The sequence below is a fragment of the Poecilia reticulata genome, chromosome 2, assembly GCF_904066995.2.
Source record: "Poecilia reticulata chromosome 2, P_reticulata-male-v2, whole genome shotgun sequence".
Lineage (NCBI taxonomy): Eukaryota > Metazoa > Chordata > Actinopteri > Cyprinodontiformes > Poeciliidae > Poecilia > Poecilia reticulata.
Window position 1 is genome coordinate 20,063,578 of NC_088831.1, and position 13,582 is coordinate 20,077,159.

Sequence of the window (13,582 nt, forward strand, 5' to 3'; positions counted from 1 at the left end):
AAGTCTTATACAAAAAATAATTTTTTGTTCAGTATTATGTCACCTTAATTTATTATTTCAGACATTCAGACGTCTCGTAACACAAAAGACTGAAAAACTTGAATTATGTGTAAAATCTAAAGAAAACAAAGAACTGCAGCCATAGTCAATAAATTAGAATATGCTCTCCCATGAGAATCATTTTTCCAATTAAAAGTACCTTTTAAAAATAGCAAACCATAAGCATTTATTTTGTATTTTAAAGTTTATTATTCTAATCTTAAATGTCCTGTTTTCATTAGCAGTAAGTTAATGTTTCACTTAGTGAATTGATTTACTGAAATAAATTGACTTTTCAATAATATTCAGATTTATTGTACTGCTACAGTTTGAACAGAATAAGTTCATTTAAAAAAAGATAAAAATAAAAACAAATCTTTATGTTTCACTTTTTTATTTTAAAAAATATGTTACTATGTTTGAATGTTAAAAGAAAGAAAAGTAAGAAAGGACACAAACCCCTTGTTATTGTGACAATAAGTAAATGCAGGACTGATGGGCCACATGATCAGGAGATAATTAATACGGTGGGAAGAAGTCACATCTGTGAAGGAATCGATTTCGGGCCTCTTTGGTTTCCCTCATGACAAACCTTTATAAAGCTCAAGAGACCCAACAATCCCTCATCACCAATCTCAGGACCACACACCAGGAAGTAACCTGTAACCATGGCGACTCTGCTGCTGGTCTCTGCTTTCCTTGTTGGAGTGTTTGGCCCTTTCGCTGCCGTCCCCATCCCCTACCACGCTTTCTGCAGCTCTCTTTGGTAAGTTCAGCCCCCTCTTTTCTGTGAGGACATCATATCAGACACAGCTCTAAATCCTGTTTCTTTCCTCCTTCTAGGCTCTTTCAAATGCCCTGCACTGAAATCAGCACCTCACTAGTGAAGCAAATTGAAGCCTTCAGCCCTATGATCGGCTGTGATAAATGCCATTATCAGGTAGAAGCTTTTCAGAGTCAACGATGTGGTTAAATTCAGTTTTATTCATGCTGACCATAAATAATACTGTTGTCCTCTCCAGCTTGTGTCAGCCACTCCTGTGATTCTCAAAGCCAACCACACGTCTCCGGACGGCCTTCAGGCTGAGAACATCACCTTCACGCTAAATCCCACCACCATGGCCAGCGGCTGTCGAGTGTCTGTAAGGAACTCTGTCGTTTCGTTTTCTAAATGATTTTTTAGGCTAAAGTGGCCTTTATTTGAATGTTTTCAGAGCGGAAACGGGATGCGAGAGAGCGGAGCTCGAACCAGTTGCCACCACAGCGCCATGTTTTGTGTTTTTATTTAGCTTCATAAAGCTTTTAGCGACTCTTAAAGCATCACTTAGAGGAGGAGTCTCCAAACTATTTCATGCCATGACCCCCAAAACAGCATTAGCTTCTGGCTAGCCCACAGAGAATGCTACAAAATAAAGAAGCATCGACTTAAGAATGTTTTTCCTCAATTTTATTTACTATTTAACCATGAATTCTTGGGGGGGGTTTTTGCAGCAGTGTCCGCCAAAGCAGCTTCTGGACGTTTCCTTCGGTCTTTTTCCTCGTTAGAAACTTGCTATGTTAGCTGCAGGAGCAAAGCAGCTTGATAAATTTAGTACATTCAAGTTATATTGACATATATATTATAATAATAAATAAAAACAGATTAGATTTTATTATTTTGAAATTATAATTAAACATTTCTTTAAAAAAAAATTAAGATTAGATTTTTTTATATATTTAATTTATTTATTTATTACAATTTTTTCTCATCGTCCCTCCTTCTGTTTATTAAAGACAACATTATTTAAAATAATAATATTTTACATTTTCTGGTTCTAAACATTAAAAAAATTGTTTATACTCCGTGGAAACTGAGCTTTCGATGAATACAACCTGCAGTACTTAGATTCTCCAGCAGAGGGCATCAGAGAAGAATATCATTAAATGCAGCTGTTTTATTGTTTTTTGTGTGTGGAAAAAAGTATCCTATTAAACTGGTAGATCTGAAAAAATAAATAAATTTAAATGATACATTTCATATTTTAGAGTTTAAGAAGATCTTAAGACACCTGTATAAAAATACAGCTGTTTTTAGGTGTTAGGTGTGTGGTTTATATATGGCTAAAATGTATACACATTGAGCTTTTTACCAAACTCTTAATATTTTGGTCATCATATAAAAGCTTAAAAGCATATTTTTGTAATATTTTGCCAGGGTCAGTCCATTTCTCTGAGCTTCACCAGCCTTCTTGATGACGGACTCAACTACTGTAACCTCTACAATCTGCTCTCATGTGAGTAAACAACCTGAACCGTTTATTTTCCACTACTGTCATGTTTTGTCATCTTAACACTAACTGCTTTAATAAATCTATCTGTTCCTTACTGACTGAACCCTGCATATTATTTAAATCTTATTGAAGCTACTAATTACGCATGGATGTAAAATGATGTGATATATTCATCACAAATGTCTATATTTCAGCAAGCGGCCTCACTTCAGCCCCCGGCTTCATAGAGATGACAAACGAATGGGCCTGCCTTGGGTATGGACTCGCCACCTGCAAAGTCTGAACAGCTGACATTTCAAAATTAGACCAAGATCGAGTTCTGCAATGCTTAACAAATTATGTGTCAGAAAATAAATGCTAAGACAAAATTCATTTAATGTAGTAGAACACAAAAATGACTGTGTAAATTCTTCGTATTAGATTGGCAATATTAAATTTAAAATCTTCATGAAAAGGACATGTTGACACTGTTGCTCTTGTGTAGTATGTTACTAGCAGCTGCTAAATGTGGCTGTTTGGGTACCGTGGTTCTCAGCTTTAACATTTTCTGTAAAACTTTACTCTGTATTTTGTTGAACTAGTTTTAAAAGAAAAAGTCTATTAAAATCCTAAATACACAAATAACCAAGTCTGAATGTAATTGTTCATGATGTCACTGATGATATAAAGTGGTGAAGGAATCAAGGTGGTGAAGGAATCAAGGTGACGACATAAGGCTGGTTTAGATCACATTGTAGGACAGGAGGTATAATACATTTGTTCTTAAAGGAAACAACTAAACTAAAACAACAACCACAGCTCAACACATGACTAGTTTGGAAATTCTCCTAACCTCATATCCATATATGGATATGACATATAGAAAACCAAAATTGCACAAGACTAGTCAGATCACTCCACATAGAATCACTGCGTGAACCAAGAAGCATTTAAGAAGATTTCAATGTTAAATTTTATCTTGGTTTTTATATCATGTCTTGACAAGATGACATGAAATCTTGTCCACTACACTCTTGTCACAAATTTAAATTTGTCCAAATTTAAATTTGTCTTTCTTCAGAATATTTGTAAAACAGTTTCAACCAGAAATCTTCAAACTACCCGGCCAAACATCCTCTGTCAAAATAAACTCAGAGAAGAACTGGCTACTGGTCTCCGTTTTTGGTTTTTCTGAGAATTTTTCTAGTTAAACAGAGATTTATTTTGTGAAGTTCTGGCACTGTTTTGTATTTACTTCTAAACCAATATGGACAGAAATAAAAGTCCTAATACATGTGGTGTCCCTAGAGGTCCATACTACAGCATATGGTTTGTGCAACTGGCCAGCTGCATGTTTGCGAACATCTTAGAATTATATTATGATCAGAAGAGAAAGATAGTCACCTATGTGATTTCAATCTGTAGCACTGGCTCTCCTAAGATCGCTACACTGAGAGGGACAATGTACAATATATGAAACAAACACAATACAATCATTAATGCATATCATAAAAACTCAAGTTTAAGTAAAAGTTTCTAGGAATAAAAACTTTCTTTGCTGCTTTTTAAAACTGGGGATGCACCGATCCACTTTTTTCACTTCCAATACCGATATCTGTGATCTAGTATCGGCCAATACCGATTCGATACAGAAAAACAATGCAGAACTCAGTTAAAACATTTCTTTTTTTGAAACACAAACATAAATGTACTGAATTACAAATCTATTTAAAAGCTGGCGCACCTTTCCTCATTCTGTGTGTGCAGAAAATATTTGCTAATGAAAACTGACTGATTTTCAGTCATTTTCCCTTTGCTTTAGTAAAGTTAATGCGTGGTGTGAAAAGAGTGTCTGTTTTTTGGAACGACAAAGTTCAACGTGATTGAACTGTTTGTAGCTAAATTTTTGCTAGCGGTTCTAAAAAAATAAATAAACACATAAACTAAGTGTAGTGGTGATTTGATAGACATTTTTGATAAATTAGGCAATAGCCTAACTGCATAATAACCTTTAGTAATCTGAAGAAACCCACATGGTGGTTTATGATTTACTCTCCAGTCCAGACCAACACACTGGGAACCACTACTTCAACATTTGGAGGATGTTTTAATTTTGAAAGTGTGGTTAACATCCGTGTTAATTCATGCCATTTATGTTCCCATTTCCTATTTGACATGCAGACCTTTGACAGACTTTTCCAGCTGTCGGGAAAAAAACCGTTCAATTACTTCCATAAACAAGTTTCTCTTCCCTTTTGTACTTCCACAGCTAATATCGAGACTGCCTCAGTTCTATTATGGATCAACGTAATGATTGGTTTGCAGTTTTTCTTACTTTGTTTTTGATTTTATTTAACTTTTTTTCACTAAATTAAACTCATTATTATTATTATTATTATTATAAGTCATTTTGTGTCTTTTCTGTGGGATAATTATGATACCTTACTGTACGGTTTTCTATATTTTGTTAAGTGGATAATATCAACTGTTGAACCATTAAAATCTTCTGTACAATGTTATGAAGAGGAAAACATAACTTAGTAATAGAAGAAAAGATGCTGAGCCTTCAAAACTTACACTTATAATTTGATTTACCAGATGTAAAAAAACAAGCAGCTGATTAAAACATCTTAAAAAGTTATTTTTCCCATGGCCATTCTTATTTTGAGTGTTTAAGGTTACATCTTCTCTGGTCATTCGTGCTATAAATCACATGAATATTTGAGGTTGGTAGAATTTCTGAACAGGACATGAGAATTGATGTGGTCACTTTTTTGTTCGTTTCTACTCCATGCTATCACATTTCTCTGCTTGCTCGTGGATTCTAGGAAACCTTACGATAATCATAATACGTCATCATAACATTCTTCATGATATTGACATCTGTTCACTTGTGTTTTAACAAAGCGCTGGCTCGTCTTCTCAAAACTTGTCTGGTTCAGAACTCATAACCACTGTTTTAATATTGCTACACTGGGTGCCAATCAAATTTGTTTAATTTAAAGCACGGAGCTTTATATGGACAGGGACTCTTGTATATTTTGGATTTGATTGAAATACATACCTCGTCTTGTAGTCTGAGTTTATTGACTCCAAACCTTTTAGTGGTCGTCCAAACTAATTATTTATTATTTATTTTACGTTACATTTAGAGTTCCTATTTGCACTTTCTGAACCATTTGAAATAAGGTTTGTTGCAGCTTATTTTTTACCAAGGTAGTCAGTCTATTGTTTTTGTCTGTTTTAGTTTCTTTATGATTTATTTTTATATTTGCTGTTATACTGAACAAATTAAAGTTGTGTTGTTTTTACAAGTTAGCTTGTGAGGTCATTGGTGTATTTTAGTGTGCTTTACTGGTGCAATTATTAAAATAGATCATGTCCCGTCAGACCGTCAGTTCCCAAAACTACACAAAATCATGTGCGGGATCAGTGCAACTCTGCTGGACCGCGCACAGTTTAAAAAAGCTCACAGGGTTCCAATGGACTCCATCTCTTAAGACCACGTTAGGGTTTTAAAGAGTCTAGGTCAGAGGTGGGCAATCCTGGTCCTGGGGGGCCAGTGTCCTGTAACTCTTGGATGTCTCCCTGGTCCAACACACTTGAAACCAACAGATGAATCACCTTCTAAGTGCAGTCAGGTTCTCCAGAGTCCTGCTAATGACCTCATTATTTGACTCAGGTGTGTTGAAGTAGAGACACATCTAAAAGTTGCAGGAGACCGGCCCTCGAGGCCTGAAGTTGCCCAACCCTGGTCTAGTGCAATCATAACTCAGAGGGTTGTCAATGCGCATACCTTCAGAGCGAGAACAAAAGGATTCAGATTTTTATTAATTTTTTTTATTAAAACTTTATTTAACCAAATAAAAACCTGTTGAGATCATGACGTCTTTCACAAAGGTGACCTGACCAAGACAGACAGCAGCACGATAGACAGGACAAGTGGACACAAAAACAAAATTATAAGCATCCAAAGTACATCTTTCTTCAGTGTAATATTGACTAAAATTATAAAATGTTGCACAGTTTCAGAAATTTCTTAAAACTGAAAGCAAGCAGCACCATCATTATGAAAGCAGTGGCACGCCGTGGTTCACCACTGGCTCACATTGATTGCGGTTTAGTTGTAGATAAAAAGTGGAAAGCAGCGTAAGACTTGGAGCCATTTTGACTTCACCCAGAGTGGAAGGCGAGAACACCAAGAAGACGTCGACACAACCAGAGCTACCTGGAATCAACACAGACTTCACACTTTTCAGACACAATGACGATCAGCCCAGAGTCCACGACAAGGCTCTTGAAACTGGTGCAACATGCAGTCAGCATGTTCCTGCTGGTAGTCCTCTTCTCCATCCTGCAGTATGTATTTGACATGCACTTCGTTTGCTCCTGCAGGCCTGGTTTACATGCCAGCGGTTTCTTATACTTGACTTTGCCTCCCTTGATCCTAACTTTTGTCGTTAACATTGTTGAGCCTTTTTACCGCCGAAAACCTTTTTCCAGTCAACGATTCTTCAAATTCTATTGCCCAAGTAGCTGTGGCGGGCACTACATCATAAAGTTTGTCATAAGGTACACCAGTCTCACAGCTCTCTGGATTTCTCTGGTTTTCTTTGATGGAGACTGGTACTTCTGCCTGAGGACAAACCTCAACTCATCTCAGACCGGAATGCCTTGCAAAACAAATCTGACCTACGAAGACAAACGCATCCAGGACTACTACAAGACCGAGTCACTGGTGAGTATCACTGCACTGATTATGGAGCTCAAAGCAGATTAGTTTTGATGTCAGTTTCAAGTAACTGGAATAAACTTATTTAGAAGAAACTTATGCTCTTTTACATTTCTTTTAGAGACAGAACACTCCAAACCTGTGATGTTGGCATTTATTTAGTGAAATTTGCTGTCAGATTGAAGACAGGAGTACAAAAAGGTTTTGAGTCATCAGTGCATGATTTAAAGTGATTTTACTTTAAAATATAATATTAGAAAATATCTGGTTACAGTTATCATTAAAGTGGCCAGGCGCTAAACAAAAATGAGAAAATGCTGAGTTCTTGTTCTTTGTCATTATCCCTTAAGAAAAATGCAGATCTTTTTTAAATTAATTTCTCTTTTTCTCTCAGGACATTGGCCTTGGCCTGTGCTGCAGTTTTCTCTTTCTCTGGAGCATCTCAGAAGTTTGGAGAGCCTGCAAATCGGGGTACATATGTGGAGCTCCCTACTACAGCGTGGTGTATGACAACCTGCTGGCGGAGGAAGTCGGCAACCATTTGAATGAGCAGCTACAAGAAATAGCAAAAGGGAAAGCAGAAAAACTCTGTAAGAACTACATTGAAAGCATCAGGCACCATCAGAATCAACAAGCCGGTCAGAATGTCATTGACATTTCTGAAGTCTGGGAAAAAGTCTCAGCATCGTCCTTTTACATGACAGAAGTTGAAAGAGAAAAAACCGGAGACAACAACCATTAACAAGAACAAACAGAATAGACACCATCTTTTTTTAGCAACAACATTATATCATGCAGAAGGACAGGACTGCTCTGATTCTGTTATTTTAACTTTCATATGTAAACAGATGTTAACTATTACTTTTTTTTTTCATTAAAATGTCCTAATGTCATTTCTACGAGAAAGTCAAAAGTTTACGAGAAAAAAAACAGAAATGTTGACATTAATTTCAAGAAGTTTTTAGAAAAAGTCGTGTACATTTCTGGGTTTGAAAATACAAAAAATTTGCAAGAAAAAAACTCAGAAATTTTGAGTGCAGAAATTTACTATAAATTTTTTTCTTAAAATTTCAGAGATATCAAAATTGCTGAGTTTTTTCATGTACATTTTTTGGATTTTCCTATTTACAATGGCTCTAAGAGACTGTGATATATCTCACATCTATTGTAAATAATAACAAAAACTGTATTAAATGGATGTCCAAGAATGTCAAATATTCCATTTTTTTATATCCAGCATCAAAAACTTGTGATTTTTATGTTTTCTTTTTGAATTTATTTTTATTTATTAAAAAAATTCACTATACTCACAAATCACTATATAAGACCTGAAATAAAGAGAGAAACTGTACAAAACGTTGACCTCAAAGAGAGACGTTAGTGATCTTCAAAATAAAAGCATGACAAAACAAAAACAAACTTCCAACCTAAGAGTGTTAGTTCTTCATCTTAGTCAGGGAGGAACATGTCACATTCAAAATCATGAAACATATAGAAGAATTGTATATTTACAGAAAGGCAACATTAAAAGACTATTTCTTTTGTATTCTTGTTTTCCGTCTGTGTCTTAAGAACAGTTTTAACCTGCTCAGATTGATCCATATCATCTGATTTGTCAGACGTATAAAAAGACAACACCTCATAGAAACATATTGAAAAGTTAGTTTTCCCACAGAGTTATTTCTATTTGGAGCGTTTAAGATTACAGGGATTTTGTACCAAATTGCAACTCACAAATATTTGAGGTAGGTTGAATTTCTGAACAGGACCTGAGAATTGATGTAGTTGCTTTCTTATTTGTTTCTACTCCACACTGTCGTATCTCTCTGTTTGCTCGTGGATTCAAGGAAACATTATTGTCACAATCATAATGTGTCCTCATGATATTCTTCATGATTCACTTGTTTTAGTCAGAAGAAGCTGGTTAAGGTCCTGATTGGCCCAACCACAGAAACCCAAACACCTCCTGTTTTAATGTAGCTTTACTGACCACCAATCAGATCTGAGTTTCATTTTAACATTTTTGTCAGACCTTTACAGGTTCTATTGTATATTTCAGATTTGATTCAAATATATACATTTTCCTGTTTTCTGAGTTTATAAAGTCCGAAACTTTTAATGGTCTCCCAACCCAGAACCAAGAGGAGAGCGATCTTTCCAAGATGTTGGACCCAGACTGTGGACCAGGGGTCACCAACTCCAGTCCTCAAGGGCTACCATCCTGCAACTTTTAGATTCACCTTTGCTCCAAAATGTCTGAATTCCCTCACCAGCAGTCATTCCTCTCTGCAATAGACTGGAAACGAGCAGTTTATTTGATCCAGGTGTGTTTGAGCAGAGACACATCTAAAAGTTGCAGGATGGTGGCCCACGAGGACTGGAGTTGGTGACCCCTGCTGAGAACTGTGTGGAAACTATTAAAAAGCAGCGAAAAACACTTTTATTCCAATATGCTCTTATATAAACTTGAGATTTTATTCCTTCTTGTACATTTCTTCAATTTGTTGGGGTTACCCTTTTAGTAGAGCACTTTATGACCTCTGCCTGTGAAAAGGTGCCACATAAATAAATTTATGTGGCACTCAAGGTCCAGGGTTTACGTTGCATTCAAGGTCCAGGGTTTAATTATAAAGTATGACACACTAAAAAGACGTAAACATGATCTTTATAAACAAGATGGAGTAGCATAGACTACAAAAAGCCTCAGAATAGGTTACATGTTAGCTAGCCAAGAATTTAAGCTAGCGTTGATCATGCTTGCTACTTCAGTATTTGGAAAAATATGAACATTTAGCTTAAAATGAACCAAACTAGATACTGACTCTGAATTCTTCCACCTGTCACACTGAAGTTTTTATTTTGCAGAGATAAATGAGCCGTTGTGACAACAGAGCAAAGCCCACACCTAAAGAGTAATGTTTACTCATGGTGTTGTGTGCAGAGAGGAAGGCAGGAGACAGTCGCTCTATGCAGGCTGCAGGATAAACATGTACAGGAATTATCTGTGGAGATAAGAGGCACATGAGCAGAATATCTGGACCGGGACGGAGCTAAGCAACAAGAGGATCTTCAAGAGGCATGGCTACGATCGGACAAATCATTTTTTTCACGTAAGATTTGCAGAAATTCAGTTCTGATAACGAAGAGAACTTTTTGAACATTTTGAAATGAGTTATCTCTACAGCTGCTTTTTGTTGAATATATATACACCTTAGCATAATACTGACAAAATAGTGCATCAAACAAGTGCGATAGTACGTATTAGTTTTGAGGATATTTTTTTTAACAAAAACTAAGTTTGAAAAATAAAGAAAATATTGACTTTTTTGTAAAACCTTTTTTTGTGCATCCTCATAAAGTGCATGTAATTTCCTCAGGGTTCTAAAATGAACCTCATGTCTTTAACTTACATAAATACTGAGGGACATGTATCAGACGTCCAGAGTAACAATAAATAACATCTAGCAAATAAAGATGTAAAATCAATAATATTCTGATACAAGGAACTTTGCATCTCTCGTATGTAAATGGATTAATAAACCTGTTTCATTCCAGTTTCCTGTTTGTTTCTCTCCACATGTAGCTTGGTGACCCTCAATGTCCTGTTAACAGCCTTCATCATCCTCATCTTGACCCTGGCCTTCTCAAGTAAGACCCTAATATTATTATTATTAGTAGTAGTAGTAGTAATGACTCAGTCAGGCTTAGCAATGGCAGACATGCAATGGGTGTGTTCAGTATGTTCTGTTTGTTTATACTGAAGAGCAGTTGATCCTTGTGGCTGCTGGAATGACACAAGGAGTTCCAAGCATGCAACCATATGTTGCTTTATGCACAGAGCCGTACTAATATGCTAAACTCTGTTTGATTCGTTGTTCTAGTTGAAGTTACGCTATTAACAGTAACTGTGTTTCCATAGAATTGCGCAAATTGGAATTTTGAAAATAAATTTGCTGAATGGAAACGTGCAAGTTTTGATTAAAACAAACACGTTTTTCAATAAAAGCGTTTTGCGAAGGATGAGGTAGTTTTTCGGGTGTACCGAAATGAATGTATTTCACAAAACTGTAATGGAAAAACTTTTTAAGCATCACATGAGTCCTGGGATCAACAACTGGATTTTATTTACTTGCAGAAAAGACGAAGAAGACAATAGAAAGTGGTGAGGCCCGTCAAAATCTTTGACTTATCGGGTGAACAAACTTATTCACTTACGATTTTAGTTGTGGCTGTTATTCAATGGAAATGGAAACACCGTATTTACAAAATTATGTTTTTTCAATGTTAGTGGACTATCTTCAAAGTTTTGCGCATATTTGTAATGGAAACACAGCTAGTGTTGAGTTATACTTCTAAAAGCGTTTTTCCTCCTTAAAAACATTAAAATATTGGGCTAGAAGACATCATATGTATTTTGAGACCAAATTGTCGTCTGCAGAATCCACGTCCAAGGTGGTGAGCAGCAACACCAAACCGGTCGCCAACCTCGGCGAGGACCAGATTCTCAGCTGCTATGTTTCTGCAGAAAGTCAACCAAACAGGCTGGGACAGGTGTCGGTCAGCTGGGACAAAACGGATCTGGGAAAGGTTTATCGCTACGAGAACGGAGCTCCGGCTCTTGATGGGCAAGCGTCAGAGTTTAAAGGCAGAGCTCGGGTCTTCCCTGACGCTGTAGCCATAGGTAACGCCTCTCTGCTGCTGCGGAGCGTGAGAAGCAGTGACGAGGGAGAGTACACCTGCACCATTAGGTCCTCTGTCGGCCATGGGACAGTCAGCATTCAGCTCAGGACAGCAGGTAAACCTTCAGTTTCCCTAAATTACCTTTTCTGAGAAAATGATCTTGTGCTTAATAAATATGTTCCTTTGCTGTCTCAGTCTTTTCAGTGCCGACACTGAAGTTCTCTAACAACATCCTGACCTCTGAGGCGAGCAGCTGGTTTCCTAAACCAGATGTCACGTGGCTGAACCAAACCGGGAATGAACTGAACGCAAACACAAGTTTCACTGAACCCTCACCAGGGATTTACAGTATCCTGAGCACTCTACAGTCAGCGAAGGTCAGCGAGACCTACAGCTGCAGGATCGAAAACAGCTTAGTGGTGGCAGTCACCGAAGCAACTGTAACAGGTACAGTCTTGGTCGAGTCTTTATGATGCCTATCTACTGACATAACAAGAACTCTTGACTGCTGAACAAAGGGAACATTTACATCATATTTACTATTAAGGAAACTCTTGTAATACAGCATACTGTTAACCAAAAACATATGGTAAAAATGGTAAATGTCCAGGATTTACATTGTGCCAAGTAAACCAAAGTGTTTTACGCTACATTCAGTCATTCACCCATTGATGATGCTAAGGTACATTGTTGCCCCGAGGCAGACTTGACAGAAGAGAGATTCTCGTTTTATTGGCGCTACCATGACCTTTGACCGTGAAGATGCAAACACAATGAATGAGATGGAGGGAACGGGATTTGAACCAGCAGCCCAGTGACTGTAGGACAAACACGTACCTCCTGATCCACCGTCACACCAAAAGAGCAATACTTCGAAACATATTTTGTTGTTTCGCTTCACATTTTGGACGGTGAAAAACTCTTATCAACTTCACCAAACTGTATGATTTATACAGTATATAATGTTATTGACTTATCACCTGACCATCTGTCTTTATGAGACATGTGCTCCATTAGTGGCACATGTCATAAGCTTTTCAACATCTTCTCTTTATTGTAAGACTCTTGATCTTCAACATAAGGGTTGTGCAACACTTGGACCGCTGAATAAGTGTAATAGATAAATTCAGGTGAAAAGTAGCAGAAATATTTAATATAAAACCATGAGCCTGAAAATTGCTCTTGTCTAAAATATACAATTCTATATTCAGTATCTAATCTTGTGTGTCTTTCAGGCAGTGGTGTTTTGGGAAGGACCTTCTTCACCTTCAGTGTCGCTTCAACCCAGCTTGTTTCGTTTTATCTAAATATTATTACATCTGCCCTGTGCATATTTTATGTGTTGTAGGTAAATACAGCCTTATTATCTTTGCTTTAAAAACATTGTCAAATATTGTCTATGTTCTGGATACATTCAAGAACAGATGCAGTTTATTTAAGTAGCGATAACTAAAGTTTAACTGTCCATTTTTATTGCAATATATGTCATGGAATATTGTGCTGGTTAATTCATTTCTGTGTATGTTTCAATTACATGTATGTAATTAATTTTTAACCTGTATTGTAACTGACAAGAAAATGATTTAGAAGTCGAAAAGAAGTTTCAAAACAAAATCCTTTCTAAGCAAATGTGAAAAGTCCTTTTAAAGTTTAAGATACTATGATTTACACGTCCATTTTTCAAATATAAAAAATGTGTTCTTTGTTTAATTAAAATATTGCATTCTCTTATTACTGTTGGAAATATTTTATGACTTTTTATAAAATATTTTCATAGTATAATCTGTCTGAGTCCCAGTTTGGCAGTAAAGACTCCAGGAATGTTTACGGACCTCCCCGAATAGCGAAGAGGAGCTTCCCATTGGTCCGTTAGTTAGTAAGG

The 13,582-nt window shown here is 36.6% G+C and overlaps 2 protein-coding genes across 2 annotated transcripts; both read left to right on the plus strand.

The window, feature by feature from the left end:
* The first annotated feature begins 549 nt into the window (after positions 1 to 549).
* LOC145548893 (uncharacterized) lies at positions 550 to 2,933 on the plus strand. The gene is made up of 5 exons (XM_081599978.1): positions 550 to 805; positions 883 to 979; positions 1,062 to 1,181; positions 2,234 to 2,312; positions 2,504 to 2,933. Exons 1-5 carry the CDS (start codon positions 708 to 710, stop codon positions 2,590 to 2,592), a joined length of 483 nt encoding a protein of 160 aa, XP_081456104.1. The 5' UTR covers positions 550 to 707; the 3' UTR covers positions 2,593 to 2,933.
* A 6,733-nt stretch (positions 2,934 to 9,666) lies between these two features.
* On the plus strand, positions 9,667 to 13,323 carry vtcn1 (V-set domain containing T cell activation inhibitor 1). Its single transcript, XM_008431216.3, has 5 exons — positions 9,667 to 10,130; positions 10,604 to 10,668; positions 11,459 to 11,815; positions 11,896 to 12,147; positions 12,936 to 13,323. Exons 1-5 carry the CDS (start codon positions 10,099 to 10,101, stop codon positions 13,046 to 13,048), a joined length of 819 nt encoding a protein of 272 aa, XP_008429438.1. The 5' UTR covers positions 9,667 to 10,098; the 3' UTR covers positions 13,049 to 13,323.
* The last annotated feature ends 259 nt before the right edge of the window (positions 13,324 to 13,582 follow it).